Source organism: Idiotropiscis lumnitzeri, chromosome 1 (genome assembly GCF_059441095.1).
Source record: "Idiotropiscis lumnitzeri isolate Australia: NSW breed Sydney's pygmy pipehorse chromosome 1, RoL_Ilum_1.0, whole genome shotgun sequence".
Classification (NCBI taxonomy): Eukaryota; Metazoa; Chordata; class Actinopteri; order Syngnathiformes; family Syngnathidae; genus Idiotropiscis; species Idiotropiscis lumnitzeri.
In genome coordinates, this window is record NC_142391.1 from 43,609,872 (window position 1) to 43,622,645 (window position 12,774).

Here is a 12,774-nt window from a genome sequence, read left to right on the forward strand (position 1 = left end):
TGTCCTCACTAGGGTCGCGGGGGGTGCTGGAGCCTATCCCAGCTATCTTCAGGCAGTAGGCGGGGGACATATATATATATATATATATATATGTATGTGGTTTTTCATATCTGTATGTATCAGTCCAGGAAAAGCACGTTATATTTAACGATATGTTATTCCATGAGTTATTATTGCATTCCCGGATGCATACCTAGCCTTTCAAATGAAACTATTGTTTGATTTCCTTCTTTAAACCCATATTATACTTGCCTTGCTTCCATGGCCGTACGAGGCTGTTCGACTGGTCCATTTCCCACTTCCATCGGCCTCCATACTGGAACATGCACAAGCGCTGCAGAATGAAGGGCAAACATTTATTTATCTATATATGGATATATATATATATATATATATATATATATATACATATATATATATTCAGACAGGAACAGATGCCAAAGCAATAATTCCGAAGAACTGACCTGGCCGGTCAAAATCAGGAGCCATATCCAAATATCAAGCCTTACTTTCCAGGATTTAGTCCACTACCCTTGGAGGCGTCACCTTTGTCTACCTTGCACCCTACTGATGTCTATGTATATATACCCTTGGCTACTGTCGGATGTGACGCAATTAGCCGTAAGCCAATCACTGCAATCTGCTGTGAACCAATCAATGGTCGCAAAATCAAAATTCACCACCCCTTTTCATAATGCTTGATTCATTTTCCAGGATGTCTACATGTAATTCCACAATTTCAACACACTCATAGGAGCATTCGATTGACTCTTCAAACTACTGGTGGGCGTGGTCTGTTCTTACCAAGAAGTACATAAGGGGCAAGTTCGCCAAGTCATTTGCCGGTATGGATGCGCGTGTCTTCCAACTTGCTCTGCTCCTCCTCGTCATATCGGCTAGAGGACTGGAAATCTACACCGTCAAAAACCAGGTTTTGGAGAAGGCTGTGGGAGGGAATGTGAAGCTGGAATGCCAGTTCACCACTGCCCCGGAGGATGAGGGACCTTTGGAGATCGAATGGAGCGTGAAGTCCGTAGACCACCCAATGGATAAGGCAGAGATGCTCCTGTATGCAGGCGGGCATATCTACGACGACTACTACAAACGTCAAAAGGGCAGAGTCTACTTCCACTCAGAGGACCCCGGGAATGGAGATGCCTCCATCAATCTTTTGCGGCTGATTCCCTCAGACACCGGCCTCTACTATTGCCAAGTTAAGAAGGTTCCTGGAATTCAAACCGTCAAGGCAGTCCTCAGAGTGCTCAATCCACCATCAATGCTGACGTGTTATTACACTGAGGGAGAGACCGACAAGACCAAAGTGCTGCATTGTGGAGCTCAGGAAGGTGCCATGCCGATCTGGTATGAGTGGACAAGACAACCACCCGGGAAACTTCTCTCCAACTCTGTGGTGATTGATCTAACAGCAGGTTCGTTCACCATCCAAAATCCCGACGGGAACGATGAAGGAACTTACAAATGCACCGCAAGGAATCGTGTTGGTGCGCGGGACTGCTTTCTGGAACTAAAACCACCGCATTCTCCATTGTTGCGAGTGATTGCGGCAGCTGCGGGAGGATCCCTGGTCGCCATCGTGCTCATCGCTTCCGTCACGTGCTTCATCGTTCGCCGTCGAAGGAAAATGGAACCGGAAGCCTCCGATGACATTGTGGTGGACGCAAGTCCCTCAACACGCTGCCGAAATATTGACGCAAAAATAATTACGGCGTCACCAAGCACTCTCGTGTGAACACAATTTTCAAATAAAGGTTGTCTGGAAAAACTGTGCCAAAGTTCGTCCAATGAAGTCATTTAATAAAGTCTGTTTGAGTGAAAAACAAATCGCCAATCCAAAAAATAAATAAATGATATAATGTGCGGCATCGGTAATGTAAATAGAGATCTGTATTGTATTACGTTTACCGCATGGAGGTCGAATTCCTGAAACATGACCATACCCACCAAACCCACCCGCTTGAACAAAATCCCGTCCATTGACATCAGCCGAGCGACCGGTTCCTTCGTGTTTGTGGGACTGGCCGCGCGGCGCCCCGGTTCCTGAAAAATGACGTCGCCCAACCATTCACTCTGAAGTAATTCTTCGCAGACGAGCAATTACCTAAAGCGAATGTCTGCGGTACCTACCACATAAACTCATTCCCGGACTATAATCTGACCTCGCGCCCCTCCAGGAATAATGCAATAAGAGAATAACAGCGACACCTTGTGGCGAATTGGTGGGTATTACATCAAAAAAATGAAACGTGCTTAAAAAATATTTATTAAAGATGTTTTTCGTCAAAAACAATTTTTTAGACATCCTCTATTTTAGTAGCATCTGCCTTATTTTTCCCGCTTTGATAGTTTGCATTTTTTTTCAAAAATGGGGAATTCCAACTTGACTAGCGAAGGTTTGCAGCCCGCCATAGGAAATGAATGCGAGTGCGAGTTAGCGCAATCGCTAACCTTGAAAAACACGGTCACTGGCCATGGAAACGCATGTTAATCGCCTCCACAATCGGTGCGCATTTTCCGGGATTCGCGGCGCGGGAGCGAAACCACTGTGCCGCTCGGAAATTAAACAAACATGCTTTAATTGAAGACTTTCAGCTTTCCTTTGAGGATATTTACATCCAAATCAGGTGAACGATGTCAAATTTCCAAAAGTTTATATATGTGTGTTAAGGGACCAAGTTTCACTTTTTGATATTTGGTGGTAAACCCTTTGCAAGCAATTACAGGCTGAAGTCTGGAGCGCATAGACATCCCTAGACGTTGGATTTCCTCCCCGGTGATGCTCTGGCAGGCCTCTAATGCAATGGAGTTCAGTTCACTTCCTGCTATGGACTATGATATTCTCCTTTAATAATTCATTGTCGCATACTGCTCGTCCTCATACAGTTACAAGTGAACTGAATCTGGGCGAGGGGTTTTGAACTTGGGAAAAATGTACTTGGAGAAAATGCATAAGCAAAGGTGGACAACATGCAAACTAGAAAGGCTGGAGACAATAAGCAAACCAAAATCCTCCGAACTGTGAAGCAGATGTGCTCATCACAAGGCAACTATGCTGCCACTTTGACCGAATGACTGACTTGTATTTTAATGATCACAATAATCACTAAAAGGGGTATCAGGACCCAGTCATCCCTGCTTGAATTTGTTATTTTTATTATTACTAACTAAGAATGTTTTGGACTCACAATGATAGTCCATACTAGTTCCAAAGTTGTCCTACGTAGCATCAATCTATACATTATCTGATCCGCTTTTCCTCACAAGGGTCACAGGCATGCTGGTGCCTATCCTAGCTGTCGTCGGGCAGTAGGCGGGGTACACCCTGGACTGGCTGTCTTCATAGCATGTGTTTCTGCTTATCATCCGACAACAATAGATGAATCAAGGAATGCAGGAAATAATTGGGATTGCTTCTATGAGTGACAGAGGTGGTCGGGGGTGCATAAGCCTGGCACCTTTCGGGTCTTATGAAGAAATATCCCTTTTGGGCAACTTCAGTGCCACAGATTAAGAAGACTACTACAGTATTTTCTTGAGCCATTCAAATCAGCATCATTTTACTGCCTCTCACAGCACTGCTGGTTGGGTTACAAATTGAGTTGTGTCTGTACTTTATTTGACGTTAACTGCTAGTCACAGTCATTATTAAAAAATATATAAATAAAAAGATCTGTACTGACAAATTGAGACAAGACAATAAGTGCAATTTTCTAATAGTTACTGTACGGTTATTGCAAAGAATCCCACATGTCATCGAATTACAGTTCAAAACGCACTCAATGTGTCAGTTAAAAATCGTAAAGTGAAGTCATGATCTTTCTCCCATTGACACGGTGGGTGTTTAGATAGTGAGTGTATATGACTCTTTAGGAAGGATAGGTAGCCCCCTTTGGCAGTCTTGCACTGCACATACGTGAGGAACACACATGAGTGGTCAGTCATCATGCAAGAAAAGTTAGAAAGATGTCTGCTGCATTTCAAGGTTCATGGCATATTTTTGCAATTTAAAAACAATCATGTTGCCTATATGATGCAAACATACTGTGTTGCATGTTCGAGCACAGTACAAAGTTTGGACATTCTCTGCTGTTTGACAGAATTATGCGATTGTGGTACTCATGGGGCAGAGAGAATCTTGCAACTTTATTACACATAAGTAAACGTATAAGACGTACGTGCTGTTTCACACGTTACAAATGCAAGCAAGTCAACAGTCACCACAACATGCATGGTCACGGTGCCACATCAAAACCCAAAACTATCACCCAGCATCAACTGAAAAGTAATACTGCAAACAATAAAAAAAAAAAAAAAAAACAAGGATCAAAAGAAATACAACCTACACAAAACATGTATTTCTCACACCATTTCTATCACAAGTGCTGCAAAGCGTGCTGGGAGTGTTAGCCTCCCAGCGACGCTACACTATTTATCCTGGGCAGAGGGCTGATTATGAATTTGTTTATACACTCCAAAGGTACTAGTTATAGTAATAACTGTATATTTGAGCACTGTATGTCACAAAATAAACTTGAAACCAAAACCATTTCGATGTACAATATGTAATTGTCCACCTCATTATTATCTAGTTTAATTACATTATATGCGGTTGACCCTGAATTTGGTTGTTTTTGATACATTAACAAATTTAATTTAAGATAAGTGGTCATGGAAAATATGGAAAAATAATGTTCACTGTATGTTACGAAAGGATTCCATAGATAAAAAGGGTAAAACCTGTTGTAGAAATTGACATTCTACCCACCGCCCCACCCCCCCCAAAAAATCTAAATAAATAAATAAATTTAACAAGAAACAAAGTCGACACCTTTTATCGTCTTGAGTGGACCATAAATTTGACATAGCGGCCGGTATCTCGCCCCTCGTGCTTCAGTTTGTAGGCAATCTGGTTAAAGGAATTTCACATAAGGACGCTGCATTCAAGTACCCCAGGAAATTCAGACAACAACATTTGCTTCATTTATCTATGAGTTCATTCGTGGTAGGGGGATCGTTTAGCAAAAGTACAACCCAACAAACGTTTCCTTTCTCTCAGTCTATCACGCTCTTCCTCTCTGATTGTCAGAATGCAGAAATACTCAGCAGACTGTGACGGACATTCCAAAGACAAGTATGTACCTCGGTTTAATAATGTTAAACAGGGCCGCATTTGATGAACATTGTGCTGCTATCTTCGCCCTCGCCAAAAATACAAAGTTACCTTGTTCTACATCGGTACAAGTACTTCTTGTGTCATTAAAAAAATAAGGTTCAATTCTAAAAAAAAAACAAAACAAACGAAGAACCTCGGTTGAGTGATAATTTATTCGGGTGTTGGTATTTGATCACGTGAGCATTTCATAATTTCCGGGGCTAACTGAACGCATCAGTTAAACACCGCATAGTAGTCTCGGGTGTCCGAAGTGAAAGAAGTGAACTTGTTGAAAGCAAGCGGAAGAGAGCGAAGGGAAAGCCCTTAAACGTCGCGCGAGCTTCTTAAAACGCGGAGGCTTTCTTATGTGTTGCTTCCTGTTCCCAGGGCTGTTTTAACGCTGCTCGCGAGCGGTAAATGCAGTGGATCCGGGACAGCTGTTGCACCACCACAGCAAAACACAGACGCCGACGAAATGGTGAGTAGGCTGGCTGTGAATCGTTAACAGGTACCTGTCGGCTGCCCTCTTCCGTACCTGTCGTCTCGCGTCAAGGGCGCTCACTTCGTTTAAATGGCTTCCCAACACATGTTCTTCTTGACTTGAATCTATTAAGAGACACAAAAGTTCCGTCTTGTTTTCAATGTAGCATCATCGTTGAATGTTAAATAACGAATTAAAAAGGAGGACTTCAAAGGTCACTGTCAGTGTTGTATTTCTAATCTTCTTAAAACGGGTACCACCTAAAAAACGAAAAGAAACATACCCTTTCAAGTACCATTTAGTGGCCATTATTGAGATGCAGTAACGTAGTAGGTCTAAGTGTTCAGCAGAGGCAATTTCATTTCTAAAAATGATATTTATGATTGTAAGCTACTGTAACACGGACACAGCACTAACATATAGGAGAATAAAAAAAACGTTCAATTGAAAGTTATTGAATCTAATGTGTACATAATAAATGTTTAAAAATAAATGAATGTGATGCAAATGAACTCTACTTGTAAAATGTAAATAATAATAATAATATACTGCACGTGAAAAGTGGGGAAAAAACAGTACTGATCTGAATTTTGTATTGGAAATAAAGTTAAACTGTCTAAATGCATAGCTAAAAAATCATTCTTATATGTTTGGTTGTATTTTATGATTTAAAATCTGATTTGTATTTAATAAAGTCATTCTTTCCCATACTACTAGAGAGAGCCTGTAATTTACTAGTGGTACATGTACCACACTTTGAGTATCATTGTTCTAAAATAATGGAAAATGTTAAAAAGCTGGCTGTCTTATTGTGTACTAGCTTACTTTTATTTTTTTTTTCAGGTATTTGTACTTGACTTGTATCTACACGCTGCATTTGAAATCACATGTACTTTCGTTTCTTTATTTTCTAAACAGGCTTGTTGCGTTTTTCAACCGACATGACGTAAAAAAAAAGATGTCAATAAGAGAGGTAAAGTCGAGCATTGTTTAGGTTTTGAGTGGTGCGTTTGAGTAGTGGAAATATTGCAAGCGAGGCAACAGACACGGAAAAGCAAGATATTCCCTAACTCTAACCCTTTTTATGAGCATTATTTTAAGTTGTCAGCGACAAGAATTATTCATGGCAAACGTATTGCAACTTGTGTTAAACTAAAAACACAAGCTCTAATTCTCTAATTGCAAAGAAAACATACAAGTGTATTTTATAATGACATTATCATTGGCTAATTTTGTATTTTTTGTTACGCAGTTCACAACATTAGCAAGGCAATGCGAATGTGTTCAGAAACACACAAGGTGTTGTTTTTTTCTTCTCGATATTGAGCTGTATAGCCAAAATGTTAAAAGAGGCCAACAGTTATGTGTTGCGTGCAGTTGTGACAGGTTATTAAATTGGGTGATGTATATAATTGTCAGTGAAATAAATAAATAAATAAAAATGTTCTGATTAAAAAAAAAAACAATAACGATGATATTAGTGGTGGTGCAAGGATAGTAACATTTCATACTGTCACGGGCATGAAATAACATGACGTGGGTGCGGTTTCCATGGACACACCGCATTATATCAGGTAATGTTGGCAGTAGGGACCAAGGGAGGGAGGAAAGGAAGGAAGCAAGGAGGGGAACTGGAATGGGCAGCAGTTCCTATGTTAAGAAGTTGCCAGCTTCAATTAAAACCGACTATTGTTCTTTTAATGCTGCCATTTGGCTGTGGTAACAGAATGGAGGGGGGAAAAGGCACCATGTAGGCTTCGATTCACTTCAGCCTGACATTTACATGCATCAGGTTTACTCATGATGTTGTTGGTTTGTGGCAGGAAATGACACTGAATTATGAACTGTTTTGCTGCTCTAGTTTCCTGTCACTGTCAACTTCTAAGATGTCGGCTTCCTCTCTTTCTCACAATGCAGATGTCAAAGGGTCGGTGTACCAATTACACTTGCAGTGCTCCCATCGCAGGATTTCGGAAGACACTGCTGCCCCTCATGTGTTGTTGTTCACACTGAGCAGAGGAGTGCGAAAACTGGCTTGACTTCATTTTGATGTCTTACAACATTAGTCTTTCCCTTTAAGCTTTAGATTTCAATCAACATTGATAAGGCCTAACAATTAGGATTTGAGCTTCATGCCTGTATTTCTGTCCTTTTTACTACCTCAACAGAAAGTTGAATGCTAGAGAAAAGTGTGTGCAGGAATGCGATGATGCTTTTACCTATGATCAACGACTGAACAGCAGGATGGGATTTGCTTGTTTTTTTTTAGTTTGAATCTGAATCTAAGAGAATTTGTTGCAGAAATGTATGTTGAAACGATCTGTCATGAGGGGTTGGGAGAAGGATGGAGCCTATCGTAGAGATGATGACATTGTCAGGAACATTTTGAACTGTTGAAGAATGAAGCTCAATTTTTGCATTGGATTTGATTCTCTGCTCAAGCCATCATGTGTGGATTCTGCACGTTTTCACCATACTTGTGTGGGTTTTCTCTAGGCTCTCCAGGTTTGTCCTAAAATTACATAAACATGGATGGCAATTGAAGACTCCAAATGACTGTTTGGCTACTTTATGTGAAATGTGACTGACTTTCTAGTTTCTGGCTCAGCCGCAACTCTAATGGACAGATTGAAAATGGACTTTGGGCTGAGATACAAGTCCATTTAGGTATCAGTATTCAAGGTAACAATGCAGGATGTGCATTTGAACTTGACCTGAGTCTCTTTGTCCAGGCCTCTTTGTATTGAAAAAAAATGTAGTTGTAAGCAAACATCTAATAATCTTCATGAGGAAAGTCACATTGGCTCTGTGAATGCATATTTGGGACTCAACAATATGAAATGAGCAAGCATATACACTGGCTCGACTGTTATGCCTCTGATGTGCTTGAATGCTTCTCAGCATGAATGTTGTGTGAAAGCTACAAAAAGGCCATCTTAGTTACATTTCTTAGAAAATTGCAGGAACAATCCATGCTGCTGCCCAGTATTTTTTCCCATGATGTATACTGTAGTACCTAATATTTATGGACAGACTATGATTCTTCTGCATTGTACTTTCAAAAGTATTGTATGATCTATTGGATTTATTTCTTAAATTTGGAATTTGGGGGTATGATTGTCTCTGTTAGCAGTCTTTGCTAAAACTCCTTTCTTCACCACAACCTATCAGGTACTTGTTTTATTAAGAAAGAAACGCATGGAAAAATTAAACAAACAACCCCCCCACCCAATCCCATATATTTTAGTAGTTGCTTCATTTGTAGGGTGAGCTGAGTGATTAACCTACCGTGTGTCTGTACCCGTGCTGTGTGTTTTTGCCAAGCAGAATGGGAAAAGCCGGTTGCAGCAGGCCCAGGAGGATGCGGAGGAGGTGAAGGACATCATGTTGGACAACCTAGACAAAGCGGAGGAGCGATCTGGAAAACTGTCCGACCTGGAGGACAGAGCTGATGAGCTGCTAAGAAAGGTTGGCAGGCAGTGTTCCCAAAAGTTTTGCTTAGCATCTCACAATTTCCTCTTTCCATTTGTGGAATCCAAATTGGTTCGTGACCTAATGGACCTCTTCCACAGGCATCCAGAGATCCAAAAAGAGACAATGTCAAATTGATTGTTTATAAATACACCATAGGTGGAGCTGGAGAGGAAAACAAATGTACAATTTACATCCTGATTGTGCTTTATGGTGCTATTTTAGGAGCGGTATTTCCTTTTGTTGAGATGAATGAAGTGAGCGGGTCTCCCTGGGTATAACCGAGTGAGTGCAGGACATGCCATGAGGCCAGTGTTTGTCCGGGGGTCGACAAGGGGGTCACATCGTTCCCACATCCCCCAGTGGACAGTGTTATGTCACAATATAGGACAGGGTAGATCACATTTTTACACATACAGAGCCCTGAGCTCCTGGGGAATTACACGAAAGTTTGTTTTTTTTCCCCCTCAACTCTACAGTGGCTCCAATGACTCTTGCTCACGAGTATTATTGCCTCACAATAATCTCAACACCACAGAGAATTGCAGAGTAAATTTAGTGGACACTTTTTATTTTTTACAACTCAAACCAGTTTGTAGTCCACTGTGTGCATGTGGCAATTACACACGTAAACTAAACACAAATAAACGAGCTTCCACGTCAACAATTTCACTGCTCCGTCAACTATAGTGGTACCATGACTTGAGTTCCATGACTTGTAACTCAATATACTCATATTGTTGAAAAACCTCAACCCAAACATTTTATTGAAAAGAATATGTCCATGATGACCTTGGCTACTTGTAGTGTTTTGAGCAATTGGGTGAGACATCGGTTCAAAGATTTTTACGCTCAGAGAATACTTGTGCACAGATAAGAAAAGTGGGTGACAGTGCTGGGAGACTACGTTGAGAGAACAAAAAAGGAAAACGTAAGCTCCTATCTGTATTAAAAGACCTCATACCGAAAAATTCACCTTATTTACTGTATGAATCTCCTTTACAACTGACGTGTATCCACTTTTTGTGGTATTGGACCTGTGCATGAAATTTGTCTAACTTAAACTCTGCCTTGGCTCAAATAAAGGTTGCATTAAGCCATTGTTTATTGATATGATTTTATAAGATGAATAGTTCTTTTTTTATTATCCAGGCTTGCAACAAAAGGCATCACGGTGAACTGCAACATTAATTTAACATTTTGTCTCTTTGTTTTTATCCAGAGTAAAGCATTTGAAAAGAAAGCCAACCAAGTGAAGGAAAAGAAAAGATGGAACAATAAGAAGGTGAAAATTGTGCTAATTGCAGTTGTAGTTGTCGTGGCCCTCATCATAATTGGATTTATCATATACTACAGCACAACATAGCACACTGTTTCCCACATGGATGGAAAGTGAGACAATGGGACTGCACAACCTGATTTGGACTCAGATAAAAACTCCAGGAGTGTTTTGTTTTTCTCTCTGAATGGTGCAGTCTGTGCTTACTCTGCGTTTAGATATATTTATATCTGTCAGTCTCACTCATTGGTAAGAGATTATGGTACCATTAATAGCTGCTTCTTTTCTTTTTTCCACAACTCGTTCTAATTATGTTGCATCCAGCCCACAATGAAAAGAAAGATGCCAATTCTCATTTGACTACTTGAGCATAATTTGTTATGGACTTATATCAATTGTCCCCACTTATGTAGAAAAAAAGATGTGTGTTTTGAATTAAACACACTGTACTGAGTTTTTGTAACTTATCAAGTGAATCCCTCCATAAAATGTTGACACCAACCCGGAGCAGTTTATTTATTTATCCATCTATTTCTTTCCGGTTTCAAGTCATGCATATTTGTGCATTTCTGGTAGGACAAACCGTTGTAGGGACACCCTGACAGTGACATCTGCTGGCTGATGTTCATACTGCAATTCATAAAATGCTGAAGCATATATGGTGAATTTCAAACCATTTTGAAGAGGGGCGCGTATGAATGTGGCACAACACCCAGACAACTTGAAAAAATGGACCAATGATCACATCTGATGAGGTCGCCTTAAATAACTTTCAAAGTTGGTCGGCTTTATAAACCATGTGATCACCCATACTCATCTAGAAGCATATGACACCAAAGTTGGTGAGTTTCAAATTGAGAATGCTTTTGCGTCAGAGTACTCTAACCAGCTAGTGGATGTATTGTGTATCTTTCCAGAACTTTCTGGGTTCACTCCCATGTATTATTGATACAATTGCTCCTCCCCTGCTCCATTAATCCTACTCTTCTTTTTGTTTTTAATCCATTGTCTTCACCTGCACCACACTCGAGATGTTTTCCCTACATTTCAATGTTCATGAGTCATATAGCATATACAGGTCAGCAGGGGTTCAATGCATTCACTCACCATTTATTTGTTCAAGCGAGGAGGTCAAGAGTCAAGTTGTGGTTGTTGGATAGGTAGATGAATTGAGAATGAATAAACTAATACAAATTTTGCTTGAAAAGATTGAAATAATGCAGACAGTCAATGAATAATACAATAATAAAATAATGTTTTTTTCCGTGGCGCTCCACTTCTGCCACGCACGCATATCTCCATACCTATGACCACTTCCGCATATCAAAACGATTAACCTCTCCGTGGCTGATTGATATGAGAATGAGGAGCTGTGGAAGTGAGCAGATGTAAAAGAGATGTTTGCTTGGGGGGGGGGCGCACACTGCTTCTTTGAACACTAACGCTCCCGAAGCGGCCCTGACTAAAAGCACATGCCACTCCACGATGTGCCCCCTTCAAGAAGAGGAATTTGTTTCTGAAATCGACGCCCACTCACGCAGAAGCTGGCGGCTGCAAGCGGTGTTGGACATGAACGCAACTGCTTGAGTGGACAAAGCCAGCCGCGACATGAATACGCCGGAAGAGTAAGGAGTTAATTTTGTTGCGCTAACGCCCTTTTTTAATGGCCCAAAGATAATTGTGCTATTAGCTATGCCGTTATCCTACTGTTGGAAAAAGATTTATGCTTCCCTGCTGTCTGCTGCCATCCGCTATCTACCTCTTGAGAGTTGATATGCCTTTAGCGTAGCTAAATGTCCAAAATAATACCAGTCAGGGTTTGTGTGCGCATTCATGCTCTTGTCCGTTTCAGCCCGTGTAAGTGGAGAATCGATCGGTACTGTATTTTTTTATTTTTCTGGAGGTGTTCACATAAGATCACATTTGTTCACTAAATCCAAACTATTGTGCATAAAACTTTTATACTTTCACAGGTTGATGAGGACAAGAGTAGTATTGTGCATTTGCGTTTTGGTGGTGATCGGTCGCCGTTTTAGACACAGAACTGCAATAGTAACTCACTTGTCTCCCTGCTGTGACGTAGACGCTGAAACAGGAAAAAAATATATCAAGCAGAGCCCCCCAACAGGGGGCGTGCCAATTTGTCGTAAATCTCATCACAAAAAAAAATTAAATCACTATCGAGTCTTTTAATTAAGGGGGGCATTGTCATTTTTACATGCAATCCTATAATATAAGTGCCAATGTTGACATCAATCAAGCATTTCTTTAATATAGTTATCTCCTTTTTATTGTTACAACATGGCTACTACAGGCCATAACTATGACGGATCCCCTTGGAAAACTCGGCGACAACACAACACAGCAAAACAC

General features: G+C 40.7%; 3 protein-coding genes across 4 annotated transcripts in view; all 3 read left to right on the forward strand.

Annotated features, from left to right (window-relative positions):
* Nucleotides 1-847: 847 nt before the first annotated feature.
* LOC148344721 (coxsackievirus and adenovirus receptor homolog) lies at nt 848-1,750 on the forward strand. The gene has a single exon (XM_088308711.1). It carries the CDS (start codon nt 848-850, stop codon nt 1,748-1,750), a length of 903 nt encoding a protein of 300 aa, XP_088164837.1.
* Nucleotides 1,751-5,393: 3,643 nt separating this feature from the next.
* Nucleotides 5,394-10,902, forward strand: vamp5 (vesicle-associated membrane protein 5). 2 transcript variants are annotated; one of them, XM_088301854.1, is made up of 4 exons: nt 5,394-5,648; nt 8,979-9,119; nt 10,345-10,407; nt 10,479-10,902. In XM_088301854.1, exons 1-4 carry the CDS (start codon nt 5,646-5,648, stop codon nt 10,539-10,541), a joined length of 270 nt encoding a protein of 89 aa, XP_088157980.1. In that variant the 5' UTR covers nt 5,394-5,645; the 3' UTR covers nt 10,542-10,902. The 2 variants fall into 2 exon arrangements, with proteins under 2 accessions (XP_088157980.1, XP_088157970.1); XM_088301844.1 differs by having other exon boundaries at nt 5,395-5,648; nt 10,345-10,902.
* An 874-nt stretch (nt 10,903-11,776) lies between these two features.
* gcn1 (GCN1 activator of EIF2AK4) overlaps nt 11,777-12,774 on the forward strand; it is a 30,513-nt gene continuing 29,515 nt past the window's right edge. The window contains exon 1 of the mRNA XM_088301865.1: nt 11,777-12,026. The gene's annotated coding sequence lies outside the window, so the exon portion shown is untranslated. The remainder of the gene's footprint in view (nt 12,027-12,774) is intronic.